Consider the following 21,675-nt stretch of genomic DNA (forward strand, 5'->3'; position numbering starts at 1 on the left):
TTGAGAAATTGTTTTTTTTTTTTACAAAAAAAATATTAAACGAGATGAATATTCCATCCAAATTCATCTTCTAAGGAAAGATAAACACTTGGTGAGCTTACGTTGCATATTCGAATATCCAGTATTCTATTACATATTATGAGTATCTCATGTACCAAATAAAATATTTGCAATCTCAAATTACGTACTTATCAAATAAAAACAAATACTTTAAAATTTTTATGCTTAGTTAAGAATCTGTTTTTTCTTTTACAGAAAAAATATTAAATGATATGAATATGTCATCCGAAGCTTATTCCATGGAAATATCAATACTTGGTGAACTTACGTTGCCTATTCGAATACCTAGTATTTTAATACATATTGTGAGCATCTCATTTATGAAATCAAGTCTTTGCAAACTCAAATTAGGTAATTCTCAAGTAAAACTAAGTACTTTAAAATTTTCATGCTTAGTTGAGAATTTGTTTTTTTTTTTTATTTTTAAATGAGATAAATATGTCATCCAAATGTATCTTCCATAAAAATACCAACATTTGGTGAACTTACGTTGCTTACTCGAATATCCAGTATTTTAATACATATTGTGAGTATCTCATTTACGAAATCAAGTATTTACAAACTCAAATTAAAATACTTCTCATTTAGGGAGTAAAATAAAGTATTGGTAGACTCGAATTAGATATTTTTGCACTAATTAAGGTATCAAATTTTAACTTCCCAAATGACCCATCAAAAGTCACTCAATATTACTTGAAACTATATTTTTTATATCCCAAAATAATCAAAATTGAGTCTTAAAAGGGTAAATCAAGTATATGTGAAATCAAATTAGGTACTAATTGTACCAATTTAGGTAGCACGTTTTTTATTCATAAATCTCATCATCAAAAAATATTCAATATTATCTTCAAATTATATATTTTGACATACTCAATCGAATTTGAGTATTTAAAAGGTAAAATCAAGTGTTTATGAACTCGAATTATGTATTATTTGTATTAATTTAGGTATCACATTTTTGCTTCACGAAAATCATCATTGGTGTCACTTAATATTAACTTCAAATTATATTTTGGCATCCTCAAATAATTGGATATGAGTATTTACGCGTTAAAATCGTGTATTTATATACTCTAATTAGATACTATGTGTACCAATTTAAGTATCACACTTTAACTTCACAAATGACACAATCAAAATTCATGTAATATTACTTGAAACTTAAGTACTTTCACATTTGAATTATTCAAATAGCCAAATCAAATATTTGGAACACGAAAATAGGTATTTTATCGATCAAAATAAGTAATTTTTCTAATTCAACAATGAGTGAGAAACTGTGTTTTTTCAAAAATTAGATGACATGAATAAGTCATCTTAATGTAATTTCAATGAAAATACCAACAACTATTGAATTTATTATGTAGCTTGAATATCCAGTATTTTCTTACATATTGGAGTATTCAAAGAGTAAAATCAAACATTTGGAACTCCAAAATAGGTATTTTGTTGGTCAAAATAAATACTTAATCTTATTTCATGATGAATGATGACCTATGTTTTTTTTAAAAAAAATAAAATGACATGAATAAATCATCCTAATGCATTTTTCATGAAAAGATCAACAATGCTGAATTTATGGTGCATGCTCGAAAATATAGTATTTTCTTATATATTCGGAGTATTTAAAGAGCGAAATCAAGTATCTGAAACCCCATAATAGGTACTTTGTATGTCAAAATAAGTATTGACTTTTATTCCATGATAATTGAGAAACATATTTTGTTAAAATTATATTTTAAATGGAGAAAAATGATATAATTTTTGTGGATAAAATAATATATTTATTTAAATAATAAAGGGTAAAAATGTAAAGTTTGTTTTATGGGTAGTTAAAACTAAATGTATAGATGTGTCAGGTATTGTTTTTTAAAAAAATTTAGTTAGATACTGAATTTTAATTGAAACATTGATAGATGCATTTTTTTGAAATTCACCGAAAAAACATTATCAAATATTATCTAAATTAAGATTTTTTTATGCAAATCCCAATCAATCTGCAAGAATGTCGGAGGCATACGAGAGGGTTCGGGCCGGGAGGCTGGCCTTCAAAGGCGGCGAACTTGCCACCCGAGACAAAGCCATAGACAAGAAGAAAAAGAAGAAGAACAACAAGAAGAGCCTGCTCGACGATTTAGTACCGGAAGAGGACCCGAGTTTGAGTGTCGTGGATCCAAGTCCGGGTACGGGGGAGGTGTACACCATCGACGCGGCGAAGAAGATGAAGTACGATGAATTGTTCCCTGTCGAATGTAAGAAATTTGGGTACGACCCTAATGCCAAATCCAAGTCCGTTGAGGAAGCCCTCGATGATCGCGTGAAGAAGAAGGCCGACCGCTATTGTAAATAAGTGGAAATATTCTCCCTGTGATAGGTGATGTGAAATTACTTTAGGGCTTTCTGATTTTCATGAATTTAATAGTTGTTGCCCGTTTTTCATGGTTTCTTCTGGTAAAGATTGCTCTTTTTTGTTAGGGTTACAGTTGGGCTGATTGATAGTGAACATTTTCCCCGTGAATATGTAAATTTGAGTTACTCGTGTTTGATTTCAGTTTCTTGCTGTTGAAATATTTTCCTTTGTGGTTTACGTTTGCTTTAGTTTTGGGACATCACTGATAATTGAGTTGCATTTCTTGTTTGATTGACGTCTTGCGACAAAAAAGAGGTGTGTTTTTGTTTTTTGCTTGGCAATCGTAGTCTGATCTTGTGTCTAGAGGATGGAAAATAAGTTGATCAAATTATATAAAATAATTATGTGAAATGGAATTTATGGGGATTGAAAATGTCATGGATCCTTTTGTTATTTGTTTGAGATGTTGAGGTTTACAATGTGTTCAAGCGGACGACTGTTTATCATTTTATCTTGATACAGATTTCAGTTATGTACTTTCGATTTTTTCTTTAGCAAGCCATTCAAGACTTTTGAGAATCGATGATTAGATTTTGTGTGCTGATTTGTAACTCTGGCTTCTGGGGCTGAAATTCTCCTTATTGCTTCTTACAGGGGCGAATAAATGAGCAAAGAGTGTTTTGAGGGTGCTCAGACTGATGATCTCAAAGGCTGCGAACTCAAAGCTTGTATTTCCTTGTATGTCCTAGGGGTTATAACCTTTAGTTTTACTTCTGAATTATTTCTTGGAGGTTTGGTTAGTTTTATGAGGTACATCTGGTGCTGTTAGATCGAAAACTGCAGGGTTTACTTGAAGTGATTCATTTTACTGCATTGCAACTTGCAAGACACTTGTATGAAATTGGGGTCAATTGGCTACAGATTTTTATAAAGTAGAACTTATAACGCTTAATCCCTGTGGAATTTTTCAAGACTTCTTTCAATAGGGCTAACACATTTTAAAGTTTCAGGAAGTGTCTTCCAACAAAATATACTATAACTTATTGTTGCACTTTTGTTGGATTTAAATTTGATCAAACTCCCACATATACTCTTACTCTTCACATCTCTGTTCTCGTGCGCAACTGTTGCCTGTACTTATGCACGGGAAAGGCCCATTTTCATGTATCATGGAAGTTGATTCAGGGTTTCTATTTGGAAATTGATATTATTTTCAATTGAAGGTTGACAACCATCTTTTCCTCGTCCTGCTCTCCCTCAATCGACTATCATAGTGTGGGATGAACTTAAAAATTACAGCACAAGTGACTGACTCAGTTATACCAATTTTATGACATTAATGTTTTTTAAAAACCTTGAGATCTGAATCCGACTCTATATTTCTATCCTTGCCCGTGATCCCATCAGAACAAGTTATTGTGTGTACAATGAGTCTGAGTCTGAGTTTGTATACCTCAAGGATATAAACCAGACTATGCGTTACAGGATTTTTTACCTGACTTTTATCCTTCTTGTTATGGCTTATTTCCTATTTACGAGGAAATGAATTTTTGACTAATTAAAATATCAGTGATAATATAATTTTCAAATCTCAGAGATGAGCCATGGCTGCTACAAATGATTGATTAGCTTTTTTATGCATGATAGTTGTGAGTAGTATTAAAGAAAAAAGAAAATGAGGGTGCTGAGTATTGACTTCAAAAACATGTCTCAGAGATGAAAATTTTCACAGATTCGATCATCTTCATTGTTAGTGCATGAACAATGTAGGAACTGGCTACACAAAGACCTTGCCTCTACGCTTGAAAACAGAAAGACCATGAAGAGACATATATTAACCATCAGTCCATCACTAAAAGTGTCAATAATCGTTGACAGTTCTCGATGCACTTGATCCATATTCATCCTGTCCTTCGGAAATTCAGCTGAACATGTTACCCAATTGAAGCATATGGATCAAGCATGTCTGATTGTTAGATCGATTACTCATTCCTCCATCTCGTGTTTGTCATTCATATTGCTTCTACATGCAAAGCTGTGTTGTCCAAAATCTCCATAAGCTCTTTTTGTAAGTGTAGACTCAAATTCTCTTGAAATGAACTGTCTGCGGGCCTTTTCCAGTGAAATATCCTGCGAGATGACCCCAAAACTGTAAATATCTCCCAGAAACGGCACCAGCTCCGCCATGTCATACTCTGCAATGCATTTGATTTGAATATTTCAACTCAGCAGAGATAGTAATTCACTAATTTGTGCTCTCTTTGTCGCCTTTTACTTCCCCTCTCTTGGTTTTTTTAAATAAAGCAGACTCGACGTTGCCTCTCATTTACATGTTCTGTTCGATATCTGTTTCACCCAGTTCTTGAGATGCAGAACGACAAAATTATCCAACATTAGCCTCAGTTACGGCCTTATCTCAGGCTCTCTCTACTTTCCTCACCAGTAGAATGCCATCAGTACAAAATGTTACATGTAATTGAATCTAACTCAAAAGTCTGATAAATATTCTTTGCAGCTATTCGAAGCCAGTTCAGTCGTTTAAACATTGAAAAATTCCAAATATGGAAGGTTTCAGCTAACTCTATCTCTATGTATTCCCTCATTTTGTTTGATATTAACAGAATCTTGGTCAAGCCATCTGGCTAAACAGAATGGGACAAGTGTTCCAAATTTCATCAACTATTCTATCTGCTACACCTGATTTTTGCTGTACAGTCATAAAATCTAGCTAGTCCAAATACATGGTGTCTTATATATGTTGTTTCAAGAATTATTATTTGTTCCAGTAATGTGCATCATTGTACATCAAACGGGATCCTAGATATTGAGGAATCTTCTGGTAAAAAAAACACCGAAACGATGTTTATACGTCGCTAACAAACATCAAAGCTGAGGCATAGAAATTTTTTCTTGGAAAGGGGGATGTTGGTTAGCTTGTGGATCAGGAAGTACATGAACCATCTTGAGCAAAATACAAAAAATGACAAGTGAAATTTTATTCATGCAAAGTTTGGACCCCTACCCCCAAGCTATGTATTGACCAAATAGACTAATGGGTTGTATTCATAAATGTTGTTTTCACGAGAGACATGTTTCAATTCATGTTTGGTCTACAAAGTATGAACACTGAAAACTCTTTGTACGTGAATACGTGATGTCCTTGTTTGTGGTCATTAGTTCCCTTTATTCCTATTTAAGGCCCCACTCAAGACTAGTCAGTGTCTCTAACTATATATAAGCTATATACAATACAAAATTTGTAATGGTAAATTACTTAAAAAATTAAGTATTTGGATGTATAGACGGTTTCTTGTGAGACAGTCTCGCGGATATTTATCTGTGAAATGAGTCAAGCCCTACCTATATTCACAATAAAAAGTAATACTCTTAGCATAAAAAATAATATTTTTTCATGGATGATCCAAATAAGAGATCTGTTGCACGAAATACGACCTGTGAGACCGTCTCACACAAGTTTTTGCCTTGGATGTAAGAAGAGATTTGATCTCAGAAATGGTTTGATGTATGTATTTAAAATGACCTATATTTGAAATATATCACAATTACTATTAAAAATTGCTTTAACTTGATATAAATTGAATTTGAAATCTACGTAAATCGCGTTTGGATTGGACGATTTGAATTTGAGAAAGGATTTAAAATTACTCCATATCGGAACTTATTTGAAAATCCCAAGGATTTTGGTTCAAGGAAGAACTTGAAATCACTCTATATTAAGATATTTTTGAAAATCGTCAATATTTACAAAAATAAATAATTGAAATTTAAAATTCATTTTCAAGTGGATTTATCAAAAAAAACCAATTACAGATATCTGTTTCACAAAATTGACTCGTGCGACGATTTCATATGAGCTTTTGTGTTAAGGTTTTATTAATGATTTGAAATCTTTTAACTTCGCGCTCAACCTTGAATTAATCCATCCGAACAAGTCAAGGAATCCATCAATGCAAACACAACTATGTTCGATAATTACATGCATGCAGTGTGTGTGTGTGTGATTATCAGCCAATATTAGGCGCACACTTATTACTTATATTTAAACTTTCAAATGTGTATTTTTTAAATCAATTTCAACAAAACAAGAAACCTAATTCGGAGAGCCATAGCCTCACCTGGCTTGTGTAATTACTTAATAATGGGATCTGTTTTAGTGTAATTATTCAGAATGAAACTTGAAACTAATTACTATAATATTTTGTTCAAATGAATTAAATAGCAATGTTGGAAGAAGTTAATTAGTGATCTTTAATACAAATATTTATAATAAATAAAAACAAAAAGTAAAAAAAATTTAAAAAATAAATTAGAGCTCTGCGCCAAATTCGGCGCAGAAGAAACGGTGCGACTTTATTTCGCCAAAAAGTAGTAGACAAAAACTTGTGTGAGACGGTTTTATGGGTCGTATTTTGTGAGACAGATATCTTATTTGGGTCATCCATGAAAAATTATTACTTTTTATGCTAAGGGTGTGTTTGGTTGAGTGGATTAAATAAGGATAGATTAATAGTCAAATATTTATCGTTAAAAAAATTTTAAGTTGTTTTAATAATCATTTTGACCCGGTTTAAGATCCAATTTTATAGATAACTATTTGATTAATAAAATTGGATCTTAAATCGGGTCAAAATGATTATTAAAATATCTTAAAATTTTAACGATAAATATTTGACTATTAATCTATCCTTATCTAATCCATTCAACCAAACACACCCTAAGAGTATTACTTTTTAGGTAAAAACTTGTGTGAGACGGTCTTACGGGTTGTATTTGTGAGACGGATCTCTTATTTGGGTCATCCATGAAAAAGTATTATTTTTTAAGCTCAGAGTATTACTTTTTATTATGAATATTGGTAGAGTTGACCCGTCTCACAGATTAAGATCCGTGAGACGGTCTCACATGAGACTCACTCTACTTTTTATTGTAAATATCGGTAGGGTTGACTCATCTCACAGATAAAGATTCGTGAGATCGTCTCACAAGACCTGCTCAAAATAGCAAAATAAAATACTGATTTATTTCTATTGGTACAGGGTTGGAGATGCTCTAAACATCATCCCAAAAAAAAAAAAAAAACTAATTTGTCTCTTCTAATATCTGCCACTTCTCTCGGTTCGCCCCAAATTGAATACATTAATAAATCAAATTATTGTTGCACACTTGCATGTTGATTAATATGCTACTAATTAAGATAAATAAAATTCAACCACCATAAATTTTATTCCATCGTTAATCAATAAATTCTTGGAATTATGATAATTCAATTTCTTTTCAAAAAGGCAAAAACTTGTGTGAGACGGTCTCAGAGTCGTATTTTGTTAAACGAATATCTTATTTGGGTCATCCATGAAAAAATATTATTTTTATACTGAGAATATTATTTTTTATTGTGAATATCGCTAGAATTGACCCGTCTCACATATAAAAATTCGTGAGACCGTCTCACAAAACTCTTAAAAAAATGAATTTGGGCATAGAAATTTCCATTACTTGTTTAATATATACATCCAATAAATTAATGCTAACAAAATATGAGCTGTGGGTTCTTGTTGGTTAGGGTGCATCCACTTATTCCACAAGTGTATCCCCCAACTCAAAGAAAGAAGAAATAAAATAATAAACATAAAAAAAATTATTTTTCTTTAATTGTGTTGATTTTAATAAGATATAATGTGCTCCTAAGGTTTAATAATTATATTCAAGCTATTATGTTAAAAATAATTACAAGACAAGTATTGTTTAAGTGATTATACAAAATATTTCACCCGTATATTATTTCACTATATTCAACTATTTGGATCTCGCGTGGTAGGCGATTCACATGTGAAAATAAAACGATCGATCGACTATGATCTTTTTTTCGAGCAAGCTAACCAGATCAAATTATAATTAATTTAACACAAAAGAAACTGATAATTTGCCAAAAAAGTTAAAATTAAAGAAAAAATTTGTGTGAGACAGTCTCACGAGTCGTATTTTGTGATATGAATATCTTATTTGGGTCATCCACGAAAAATTATTACCTTTTATACTAAGATTATTACTTTTTATCGTGGATATCGGTAGAGTTTACCCGTCTCACAGATAAAGATTCGTGAGATCGCCTCACAATAGACTTACTCTAAAATTAATAGAGTAAAAAGTGGGAAAATATAGATTGATTGATTGATTTAGCATCGACTAACAAATGAGTCATGACCATTATCTTCAAAATCACAATCAAAAGCTGATTGAAAATGACAAATTGGACTAATCTGAAAAGGGTACTTTCCATTAATTTCAATCCAACTTGATTTTGTCACTAATCACATTTAATTGAGTTCATTAAACTAATTTGAGGATACCATGCCTTGGTGTACTTACTTGTAGATAAAGCAATGAAAATAAACCACAAATATTTTGTCCTCATTGTTGAAAAAATAGCTAAATGTTTTCTTAGAATTTGTAGAAATTATCTCTAAAGTTGAAGTTTTGGGATTCAAGCTAGATATTATTGTCTAGGGATGGAAAAAGGAAAAAATACTGAATTTTTGATATACCGAGATTATTGTACAGAAAAATAACGAATTTACGGTATATATCGAATATTTTGGTACGGTACGGTATTGATACTGAATTTTTGGGTACTGTAACGGTGTGAAAAAAATATGAAAATTTCTGTATATATTGGAATATCGAAATACCAGAACAATGTATAAAAATTTAAAATATGTAATATTTTTAAACAATAAATTTAAAATTTTTAAAAATGATTTTTTAAATATAAAATAATATATATCGATATTGTATTGAAATCTCGATACACCGTACTCGTAATGTTCATCGAGCAGAGCTATATTGATATCTTAGATCGTGAATATCAATGGTGCACAAATGTTACTACCCCCACAAACTCTTATCAGAATTATCAACCGAACTTGTCATCTTCTGAATCTCTTAGAGTCAAAAATTAGAATAGATCGATCATCGAAACCTGATGATTATCGATAAAAGAGAAAATTGTAGTTTTAGCTTTGTAAATTAATTTGTTTTGAGTTTTAGTTTTTTAATTTATAAAAATTTGGTTTTCATTCAATAAATTTTTTTTTTTGACTATTTTTCATCGACCAAACTCATCAAATATTGTTTATTTGATACATATGCTCTTTTACGTGATGAAAAATATTAAATCTACCTGAGGAAAAACAAAAGTGAACGGCAAGTTTTTCGTTCTCGTTTTGAAATATTGGATGTTGTTCTTCTTTATTTTTCCTTTATTTTAACTTGTAATGATTTTATTTTGTATAACATATGCTTTATTTCTGTCATGCGAATCATATAAGAGATTATTTGTGTCAAATTAGTAAATCTGATAAGTTAAACAATCGTCGGTTAAAAAAAATTCAAGTTATCGGATGAAAATCAAACTTTGATAAGTTACATAACTAAAGCTCGAAACATACCAACTTACAGAATCAAATTTACAATTTTCTCTCCGCAAAGATTATATCATTAAAATCAAAATGTTGCAAGCACAACAGTTGACACATGAAACATAAAGAGTTATGTCGAAAATGACGAGTTTGACTAAAACGGCAAAGTGGGCGTTTCTTACGGACAAACGTTAATTTCAATCCATTTGGATTTGGTCACACTTCACATTTTGTTAATTTCTATCCATTTGGACTTGGTTTCACATCTTTGTTTTCGTAACTGAAATTAGCCAAAATTCTCGTACGATTCGTACAACTATTGTTCAAAGGATCCGATCTAAATTTCAAAATTTATATTAATTTCGGCTTGAATATTGACAATTTTGAAAATTACCCGACAATTTGATCCATTTACGACCTTAGTTTATGTCTTTTATCGAATTCATGTCTGATACCCCATGGATGAGCCCATCAAGATCTGGCTCAAACTCTCGGCCCATATCTAAGGCCCACAGGTAGCCAACAGGTGAAGGGCTCATGACAAGCCCGTGTATTCTCCTATAAATACCAGGTTTGAGCGTATGATATTTCATTCATTATATTGTTTTCAGCAGCACACTTAGCTGATCCCCCCATATATCCTCAGTCTCTGACTTGAGTATCGGAGAGACTACGCCAGGACAACCCTCCTGGCCCCCTCTAACGATCTTATTTGTGATTTCAGGCTCAGGGTAATTTCAGAACCTGCGTGTGGACTAATGACACTTGCTGGAATCGGACCCTAAATTTCCCGTGAGTATCAATGTCGATTTCAACTTTCGAATCTCTAGCTTAGCAGCTAACTAGATCATCCGGGAAATAAAATATAGATTAACTCGTTCGATTCGATTAAATTGCTACATGTTCAAGCAAGAACGCGTTTAGCTAGTGCATGAAGTGATATCAACAATTCCATTTATTATTTTATCGTTGTCACTAAAATATTTTTTAATATTGATTCCGAGTTAATCATACTTCTTTTCTTTGATTCTTTTCTTTTTAGCTATAAAAATAATGTTTAAATTTCATGGATTATTGATTATATATAATAAATAAATAATTATATGACATCGAAATTTGGAATATATTTTTAAATTAACCAAATTGTCAACAGAAGACTGACATATTTATAAATTGTGTCTTAAAAAAATATACGAGACTTTGTATTTTCTTCAAGTGGTTATCGATTGTTTTGTCAAATTAAACAGACTTTGTATTTTCCTGAAGTGGTCAGCGATTTTTTGGTCAAATATAACCAAAAATTAGAAATAATTTTTTAAAAAATAATTATCATTTATTTTTTTGGACATAATTTTTTTTTAAAAAAAATAAACATAAATAAAATTCTCAAACAAAAAATTCATTTAGGAATTCTCAATTATTTTTATAAATTATAATGTCAAAGTTCAATAATTTCAGTATAAAACATTAGTTAGTGTAAAATCATACCGAGTGAAATGATGGACATAATTTTATTCATATATCTAAATGTCAATGGTTAAGAAGAGAAATTTCTAGCTTGAAATTGTTGCTCTCATGAGTAGAATGATAAAAAAATATTGGGATGCTTGAGTCGACGGACTCATGAGAGTCACCTCGAGTACCATATATTTGTCTTGTTTATAAGTATTTATGAATCTAAATATATCAAATAGTATAGATAAAATACATCATAACTATAAATTATATATATAGTCACTTATTCATATGTAGTTTTCAATCTGTATGATTATAATATAACGACAGTTCTTTCAATTAACAAATATATTTTTTATTCAAATATAATTTGAAGGGATTGTTGATCATAAACGTACATGAAATTAATATATTGTGTGTATCAGAAGTTAGTATCGTGTTCTGGTATTGTCAACTCGACCACACAATATGCAGCGGAAATTAATTATTGACACACAAGTATAACTAGAATAAATAGAGACCAGATTTAAATTATGCATAAGTATCCGCCGAATCATGGCAAAAATTCACTAAAAAAATATGTAATCGTTTACACCAAAATAATACTCGTGAGAATAACAAAACCAAATTCATTGACACTTCAAGGAATTAAAATGTATCGAACTAAACCAATATTAAAGACTAGATGCATAACCGAAGTTGCTTAAAATTAAATAAAATAACACTCTTCGATCAATACTCCGTGTCATTGTTGTTCTTCAATTTTCTTCAACACCAATTAGCAACACGCTGATTATGTGAATCAATAACAAACTCTTCAACACAGAAATTATCTTCAACTTTGAACGTCGTGTACGTTCAAAGAAAAACTCCAGCAACTGCGTAAAAATCCAAATCCTCTCAAAGTCATATCGTTCTTCTCTTAATCTTCCATACATATAGATTTTCTTATCTTGACATAATTATCTTTCCATAAGAACAAAATCCTATAACCATGGAAACAAGAGTTTATTAGTAATAAGACTCTATTCAAATCTAAGATATTATATTTTAGAGATAAATACCAAAAACAAATCGTAGTGGATAAAATACTAAGATTAGATTAGGTAAACCAAGTTTAGGAATAAATCTTATTATTAGATCAAGTCAAATTAATCTAGAAATGCAAAACTCTTATTTTTCAAGTTAAATAAAAGATAAAAATTAATTAGGAATAAAATATTCCATTCATAATTTTTAGTGGAAAAATAATAAAGCAGCGAATTTTACCAAAACCAAAACAAAAAACACAATGTATTTAAATGAAGTACATATAAACAAACGATTGTTAATTAAATTCTCTTAATTAACCCAATTATCATAATAATGTTAAAATAAAACTAATAATCTTGTTATTAAGTTAAATATCAATTGTGATTTTGCTAAATTTTTTAATCTTTGTGGATTTTGTTTAGCTTTCTCAATTTCGTTTTGGCAAAAACTCGTGTGAGACGGTCTCACGGGTCGTATTTGTGAGACGGATCTCTTATTTGGGTCACCCATGAAAAAGTATTACTTTTTATGCTAAGAGTATTATCTTTTATTGTAAATATGGTTAGGTTGACACCGTCTCACAGATCACATGAGAGTCACTCTTTGGTTTTAGAATACTTATTATGCATAGTTAATTTTATATCAGCATAGATCATTTGTAAATTAATACAGATTATTAATAATTTCATGTGAAATAAAATTTGGAAATAATATTACTCAAATATATTTGTGTAGGATAAAATAACATAAAAAATTTTATGAGACAATCAGTTTTGTAAGACATGTGTCCTATTTAGATTACTCACGAAATTTTTTCAATTTTTATACCAGAAGAATTATTTCTTATTGCAAATATGACAAGGTTAATCTGTCTTGCGGATAAATATTCGTGTGACAATATCAAAAAAGATCTATTAATAAAATAATACGTGATACTCAGCTAAAATATCATATGTAAAATTTTTAATATCTAACAAAATACTAATAAATTATCACTATAATTCATATTTATTATAAGAATTATCTCATAAATTTAATTTAAAAATATAAAGTAATTTTCATTAATTATAATTTTTCATTAATTTCTCTTTCTATGTATAAAGTTGAAATAAATCATGCTAATCAAATTATATTACAAATAAAATATTAGAAAAATTTGCAAAAATGCATATAGAATCTATATACTCTCAATGTCTATTTTTATTGGAAAAAAATCATAAAAATTGACATTTATGAAGCTAAATAAATATAGAAATTTACAATTTGACGTGATATATTTATATGTAAGTAGATATACACACTATCACTTTCAAGCACCCAACCTAAGATGTGACCTGAATCTTTCACTTGAAATATGGCCTCAAGGCAAGGGTCGAGAAAACTCGACCTCCTATATTTTGCAAAATATTTAAAAGTTTATCTTCCGAACAAAATATATATTACTTTTACTTGAATTTGATTTTAAATCCGAGAAACTAGAAATCCGAAAAGATTTTTAAAAATCGAGGCTTGAGTTCGACTCATTTATAGTACTTAATTTATTGTTATAAAAATAACAATATTTTAAATCCAAGAAACTATAATCCGAAAAGATTTTGAAAAGTCGAGTCTCTAGTTCGACTCATTTATAGTACTTAATTTATTGTTACAAAAATAACAAAATATTTAAAAGTTTTATCTTCCTAACAAAATATATAATACTTTTACTTGAATTCGATTTTAAATCCGGAGAAACTATAAATCTGAAAAGATTCCAAAAAGTCGAGGCTCGAGTTCGACTAATTCATAGTACTTAATTTATTGTTATAAAAATAACAATGAAGACATCCAAGTTTCTCTTTTATTAATTACCCCACTGCCATGACTTCAAACTCATGAAACTTCACTCAGAATCAAAATAAGATAGTAGATAAAAAGAAAACTCTTGGCTAATTCATTCCACATGAACTTCAATTCAGTTGACGAACAAAAGTCAATACCCGAACCATACGACGTTCTTGCTGTGTATAGCAGGGACGTCGCGAATGGTGCGTTCTTGACTACTCGTTCGAGTAAAATAATAAAGGGTTGCTAACAGAATTAAAGTACAAATCCCTCCCAAAACAAAAGAAGAAAAAAAATCGACAGTAAAATGTTGTGAACTGTAATGAGTCTTTTGGCAAGAGCATCAGCAACAGCAGCAGCTGATAAGTCAGCTTCAGATATTGAAGATAGGACTGAGGTGCATTCAAATTCTCCAAATAACCAAAAGATAGTAGTTCCCTCCTCCATTCAATATCATCACGATGGTCTGGGGGCTGTAAATGTTTTCTTTTTCCTGTTCCGTAACGGTATTTATAGATGGTATACAAAGACTAGAAGGACATGTAGTATCAAGAAGTTGTGCAATTCAAGGCGGCTTTAATTTGGTGGACAGTGTTGCTGATAAGGTTATTAACGGTGGTCACTGACTCGGGGCTCATTCGGGCTGATGGGAAGCTGCTCACGAGTATCTGAAACACAACGGTAATGAGTGAACCTGAGGACCTGCCACCAGTGCCAGGATTCGAGCTGGTTGAAGCACCATCACCGCCAACTCCTCTGGTTTGGAGGTGGTCAGGCTGGCCATCGGGTGAAATAGTGAAACCAGAAGGCAGTAAAGGGATATATGAAGGGTCTTCGCCGCTCATTGCTATGTTGATGGCTGGAAGGTCGACAGGACAGTACACAACAAGTGCACCTGATGAGTCTATGCAGCTTTCTTGGAGTATCAGCATGTTGTTTTGGCTCGTGTTGAAGGCCTAATTTTCAAGAATTCAGGATTGTTCAATACAACAACTTAGAGTGGTTTGAGCTCAAACTAACTACGAATCAAACAAAGTCGATGGTGGAAAAGAATTTACCCGGAGAACCGATATGCAATTCCCAGGATGACAGCCATTTGCAATGTGAGCAACTTCTTGAACTGGATTTTGATTTGATAGGACATCCCACTGAAACATTAACAAAATGTAAGAAGTGAAATTTGAACATTAAACTCTGATCTATAAAGATCAGAAAACTACCTGCGGTCGATTTCTTTCATCCCTGAAAAAATTGAACACATTCTGTGGAGGTATAGGGAGCCAAATAGTGGCGGCTGCACTAAGTACCAGGCCATTTGGCTGGCCAGGATCGGTGCTCTTATGAAGTGTCGCTCGGACCTCAAACTCATTCAACCCCGTATTTGTGGTCCATTGTTGGCCATTAGCAGGGTTTATACTTGAACAAAAATTGTTTACCATTCTCTGGGCAAGTTTCATCATGCTTCTTTTGCCTTCAGCCAATGGAATCACTATCACAGAGGACATTTGTAAAGATCAGAATTGGTTACTATAACATATATCACTTCAAATACAAGAACGGAGGAACTTTAGAAGGATTTACCCCCTCCAAGATCACGAGTCGAATTTTCAGTAACCATCACGCAAGCAAATCTTTCGCATATCCTTTGAAGATTCGAAAGCCATCTTTCAGCTCCAAAGGCTAGTCCACTGTGAATGAGTTCCCTATATAGCCTATGAATGGGAGCTTTATCTTCAATTTCCCAATGTTCCACCCAAGTCACCTGTTATTGAAAGCACACAAATTTCTTATAAACAAAATTCGCACCACATTATGACATACCAAAAACACGTATTAAGTACACTCAACGACCTTTGAATAACCATTAGGCAAGTCTTGTATGAGGCATCCAGAAGGAAGCTTGTGAACTTTACATAAAGAAGAAAATTGGCTGCCTTGATTAGTAATATCAGAGGAAACATCGACAATTGCCCACGAGCCTTGTTCAATCTGCTGACAGAATCGGAGTAAATAGATTTGCCTAGTCGGCACCAAGGCCGAAAGAACCTGCAATTCTGCATACATCTAGCACAAGCAGAAGAAATTTGAGAAGAAAAATGAATTAAGTTTACAAGTTAATCCAGTTGGGATTAAATTTTTTTGTACCAATTGCAATGTGCCGCTTCGGCCTCCAAGCATTCCAGATGATATTACTTCAATGGTTCTTGCCCTTGAGACAATTGTAGGGAACAATTCCACCCACTTATTCTGGCATTTTAGAGCAAAATGGTCACAAGATTACTCAAAAAGATTTTATCTTGTTGAATAATATTATGGGGAAAACGAAAAAAATGTAATAAACTAACCGCATCCATGAACATGTCGGCCAATGCCAAACCGTTCATTATCACGACACCTGAATCTCGCGATGCTTCGATCCGAATGTTGGGATTTTTCAAGTGACTATTAGATCTCGGGAAAATACTATCATATGTTTCCACGTTAAGAATTTCCCTGCCATCAGCGGTGGGCTTCATCCAGATTGGCTCATTGGCTTGCAAGAGCTTAATTAATTCATCCATTGCATTGACCGCAATATCAGCCATGAGGGATTTATCCATATCCGAGATGCTCATCGGAGGGAAAGCAAGATTAGGAATCACGCTTGAAGAACTTCCGGGAAGAAGATCAAGATCAAGAGAAGGGCCAGGAATCCCATGACTTCCGAAACTCGCCATCGATAAATCCAACGAAGATACATGAATAGGCTGCACCGGTGGCAGTTGTGAAATAGGCCTCCCTATGTATTTTGCTGCAATGCTAGAAACTCTGTCGAGCTACGAAAATCAAGTAAGGCATCAAAATTTCAAAAACTCGGCCGAAACATAATCAATCCAATCAATAATCAAAGAATGGTGAATCAGAAGAACCTCTTCTTTCAGATGAGCATTTTCAATTCGCAGTTTTTGGTCGTCGAAGTATGAGTCCTCGGAAACAGGAGGACCTCCACAAGAGGGGCAGATTACATTTCTCAGGGCCTCTCTGATTGCTATATTTTCACATCTAATCTTATCGTTTTCTGCTCTAAGTGCACAGTTATCTGCTCTTTCATGTTGTGCCTAAAGCAAAAGTACAAAGTACATTTCAAGAAAACATTACATCATAGAATAAAAAGAAAAAACTCAGCCTTTATCCACTGTAAAAAGAATGAATGGAAGTGAAACCTTCATCTGAGTTCTCCTGTTCTGGAACCAAAATTTGATCTGCCGAGGATGCAAATTCAACTCTCTGCTCAAGTGATTTCTTGTCTTCTCATCTGGGTGGGGACACTCCTTGAACATTCTGAACGCACACAATCACGCAAAAAAACCGCAATAAAATCAAACCCAGTTCCAAAAAACTTTTATGTGCAAGGAGGAGAGAAAAGAAACAATTCTTTTGGGCCCCAGATAAGAAATTTTTATCAATTTTATAGTTATCATAGTCTTTGTGCATGGAGTTCTGTTGCGGATGTATAATGAAAAAACGGCGTACGATTCAAGCCTCTGAATTTGGTGTGCTGTGTGGCGATGGTAGCGCTTCTTCCTCCTGTGAGGATCGGAGCCATCGCCGCCGCTGGAGCCTTCGCCGCCGCCGCTGAACTCCATGAAAAAATTCGTCTCTTACCACACGCAAAGCCTCAAAAGCAGCAAAAGCTTCGATGTATATCAGCACAAGTACATACACCGATTTCAAGAATCTCCACCAGATTACAAGCAATTCCCATATTACACCGTAATAACTACGCTGCGGATAACAACATTAACTCCAATACCAACAAGATTCCTGCCACCCAAGAAATCAATCCACAACAATAAAAGAAGAAGAAAAATATCTGGGATTTGATTTTGGAAACGACACCAAGTCTATGGGAGTGGATTTTTCCCATCAGCATTGGTCAAGGCACGAGCAAAGCTCCCATTTTTGGAAGTTTGGCCTGTGTAACGGTCCAGAAACAGAATCAATCACACCCACAGAACACACAAATACACACACGCTTATATACATATATGTGGAAGAAGATTAAAGATAACACAGTCAGGGTGGCATTTTCAGTTTGGTGCAGATGAGAAGGACGATGTATACTGTTACTAATATGTAAACGAAGAGCGAGTTTAGGAGAAGGAGAAGGAGAAGATTGGTAAAAGAGCCATGGAAGAAAATCAAGCAGGAGAGATGAATTCAGACTTCATAGCCAACGCCCCATAATAATAATAATACGAACCGTATTAATTGTAACAGTAGGCTACCTACGCTATACTGCTACGTCCACACACTTTTACTACAACATATACATACATATATATATATATATATACTGTTCATACACTCTGTGTGTGAGAGAGTCGAGATTTTGTATGACAGAGAAAAGTAAAGAGTGTATCGGGAACATACATTATGTGGAATCTTTCTACAATTTTCTACGTAAAAAATATATTTTCTCCAGTTTTTGATTTTTGCGATTATTTATAATTTAAATTTTTTTGGGTTTTAGAATATTAGATAGTTCTTTTTTATGGTTTTATGTCTGACTGAGTTTGATGGAAGATATGTCTCATAAAATTTATATGTGAGACAATCTTATCAGGATTTTTGTGTCGTGTTTGAACGAAACGTATGATATTGTGCACAACATCACCGTCTGATCAAATAGATAGCCCTGTGGCGCACACACATTATCCAACGCATATATATTGTAGATGATCCAAATCTTAAAAAAATTAAGTTATGTTTAGACTGAAGTATTTGATTTGATAAAATCGATATCCATCACATACGATAGTCATAATTAAAATGTATTAACTAACTTAATATATAATAAATTTTAAATTTACTTCAACTTTCTCAAATTTCAAATAATTCACAATCAAGAAATATAATTCCATCAAAAAACAAGTTTTAACTTCTATTAATTCCGAGCAATCAAAGCCGATTCAGAGTCATCTCTTGTATAATATAGTAAAAATTATAATGCCATTTTATTTATATTTTGTGGACATATATCTCGAGTAAACACAAAACTTCGATTTGATTCGACAAAATAATGAAATATTTTTTAAATATTTTCGCGAATGTTCGTAATTATTGATGTATTTTATAAGTTCTTTGTAATTCAACAGATAAATATTATCGATTTAATAACAATAAAAATATAGATATATATTTTTAAAAATGTGGATATAATTTTTCAAAAAAAATTTAATAATTGATTTTTTTTTAAAAGAATTAGTTAGTATATAATTTTAAACAAACAACTTTGTATGGGTTAGTGAAAAGTGGGTGAGAGAGAGATAAAAAGGAAGTAATTAATAGAGAGGGAGAAATATGGTAGGGGCTATTCAATGTTTCTTCGTGTTATACGCTATCATCACTCTGGTAAATGTGTAAAAAAATAAAATAAAATAATTTTTTTAAGAAAATAATTTTGACAAATATTTTTAATTTTATAAATAAATATTTTTAGGCAAAATAATATGTTATAAAATAAGATTTTAATAGTAACCAACATTCATTTATTATTAATTTTTTTTAATAAAAAATTGTTCTTTGACTCTCAAATTTCAATTCACATTCTTTATATTTTCTTTGTAATTTCTTCTTTTTCAAACACTTTCCAAATATTGTTGTGAAAAAGTCAAATTTCAAAATGATATTAGAGAAAAGTATTTTCATTTTGAACCGTGAATCATTTTCAGAAAATTAATAAGAAATATTTTTTTTATTTTAATGATATGATAGGTTAAATAAAAAATTATTATATTCTATTCGCCAAAATCTTTTTCAAAATAATTGTTTCTCATTTAAATTACACGACTGTGATCGGAGTCGTGGTTTGAAGATTCATTCGACTTGGTTGTTTTGTTTACGTAAATTAAGAAAATCAATGAAAAACAAATTTTGCAAAAAAAAAAAAAAACTTTATTTTTATCTTTTTTAATTTATTCAAAAAATATTACATGTTTTCAGTTAACAAATATCTATATGTTTTACAAAAAATAATGCTAAATATAAAAAATAAACTATATATTTGAGATTATTGAAAAAAATCTTAAATAATTGAGATGGAGAAATATAACATAAAAATATGACAATAATTTTATCTGATAAAAATCTGATATATTTAAATACAATTTTTAAAATGAAATACGAATTTTTTAAATATATATAATATTTTATTTATGATAATAAAAATAACTTTATATCATTATTTTAGGAAAAATAATATAATGTAAAAATAAATATTATTTTAGGAAATCTACATATTGTGACCAAGACACTTATTTACAGTCACAAGTACTTAATTAACAATTTTTTTATATACTTCATATTAATCATACATGTTTATGTGAACATCGATAAAGTTTAATTCATTTATTAGATGTGATGAAATATAAAAAGATTATACAATACAATAAATGAATGTCATCTCATTAATATTTACATAAACGTACATGATAAGCGTATATAGATAAGGCGATTGCTGCCCGCGGCGCGGCGGAGCAAATACCAAATGACGATTTTGTCCTCCCCATTGATTCTTGTGGGTTTTTTTTTATGTGTGTGTGTTTTTCATGTGTTTGTTCAAATTCCACACGTTGCTTCATATTACCATTTCCTAATAAATTAATGGTAACTTAGTGATCAAACTTTTAAATATGTTTAAGACTGAAATACATTTTATAATATATATCATTTTGATAATTAATTTTTATATATTGATAATTACATCTTGATAGAAAAACTTCAACAGTAGTGGCTTCAAAAATCATGTTTTTTTTTTAAAAAAAATATTGGTGATTTATGAAGGACAAGCCACATGAATCCAATCCAACAACAATAAAAGAAGATGGGGTTAGAGAAATTAATTCTTACATGGATTTGTGTAATAATAAATTATTTTAGAATATTTTATTTGTTGTAGTAAATTTCAAGGTATCAATAGAGGAGGAACATCATAAATATTTTTATTTGGAATGATGGGATTTTTGTGGTAGTATTAGTGCCTATAAATCTTCTTTAAAAATAAAGAATTATGGGCATGCATTTGATTGAAATGTTAATAATTGAATATTAATGATTATATGGAAATTAAATTTTTGATTGAGTGTGTAAATGAAATTTAAAGCATTTGAAATATTATGTTTCAAAGATACAATCATAAAAAAATAATAATTAATTTCTCCAAATTTAAAACCTATTGAAACTTCATAGGAATTTTAGTCATAATAACCATTTATACCCACCCTAGCCTAGCCATATAGAGATAATTACACAACTATATTAATTTTTCTTGCTTCAATGTACAATTGTAAAGGCCTTAGGGTTCATGCAATCATAAAAAAAATAACGGCAAAAAATTATGTGAGACGGTCTCATGGATCGTCTTTTGTGAGACAGATATCTTATTTGAGTCATCCATGAAAAAAGTATTACCTTTTATGCTGAAAGATTACTTTTTATTGTGAATATCGGTATGGTTGACCCGTCTCATAGATA

General features: G+C 31.3%; 2 protein-coding genes across 2 annotated transcripts; one reads left to right on the plus strand and one right to left on the minus strand.

Annotated features, from left to right (window-relative positions):
* The first annotated feature begins 2,030 nt into the window (after positions 1 to 2,030).
* Positions 2,031 to 3,365, plus strand: LOC140820197 (uncharacterized). Its single transcript, XM_073180526.1, has 2 exons — positions 2,031 to 2,437; positions 3,068 to 3,365. Exon 1 carries the CDS (start codon positions 2,069 to 2,071, stop codon positions 2,411 to 2,413), a length of 345 nt encoding a protein of 114 aa, XP_073036627.1. The 5' UTR covers positions 2,031 to 2,068; the 3' UTR covers positions 2,414 to 2,437; positions 3,068 to 3,365.
* Positions 3,366 to 14,642: 11,277 nt separating this feature from the next.
* LOC140819932 (homeobox-leucine zipper protein HDG11-like) lies at positions 14,643 to 18,368 on the minus strand. The gene is made up of 10 exons (XM_073180209.1): positions 17,674 to 18,368; positions 17,364 to 17,481; positions 17,070 to 17,258; positions 16,506 to 16,976; positions 16,306 to 16,407; positions 16,012 to 16,224; positions 15,742 to 15,922; positions 15,381 to 15,649; positions 15,219 to 15,308; positions 14,643 to 15,116 (listed from the first exon to the last, which is right to left on the minus strand). The coding sequence occupies exons 1-10, from the start codon at positions 17,784 to 17,786 to the stop codon at positions 14,709 to 14,711; spliced, it is 2,154 nt and encodes a 717-aa protein (XP_073036310.1). The 5' UTR covers positions 17,787 to 18,368; the 3' UTR covers positions 14,643 to 14,708.
* Positions 18,369 to 21,675: the final 3,307 nt, after the last annotated feature.

Source organism: Primulina eburnea, chromosome 18 (assembly GCF_022965805.1).
Source record: "Primulina eburnea isolate SZY01 chromosome 18, ASM2296580v1, whole genome shotgun sequence".
Lineage (NCBI taxonomy): Eukaryota > Viridiplantae > Streptophyta > Magnoliopsida > Lamiales > Gesneriaceae > Primulina > Primulina eburnea.

Bases quoted from the DNA above. Each gene is read 5' to 3' on its own strand.
- LOC140820197 (XM_073180526.1), top strand. From the start codon at position 2,069: ATGTCGGAGGCATACGAGAGGGTTCGGGCCGGGAGGCTGGCCTTCAAA.
- LOC140819932 (XM_073180209.1), bottom strand. From the start codon at position 17,786: ATGGAGTTCAGCGGCGGCGGCGAAGGCTCCAGCGGCGGCGATGGCTCC. The intron at 16,225-16,305 runs GTACAAAAAAAT...TGCTTGTGCTAG, and splicing joins GAAGCGGCACATTGCAATTG to ATGTATGCAGAATTGCAGGT. The intron at 15,117-15,218 runs GTAAATTCTTTT...CTTGAAAATTAG, and splicing joins ATTGCATATCGGTTCTCCGG to GCCTTCAACACGAGCCAAAA.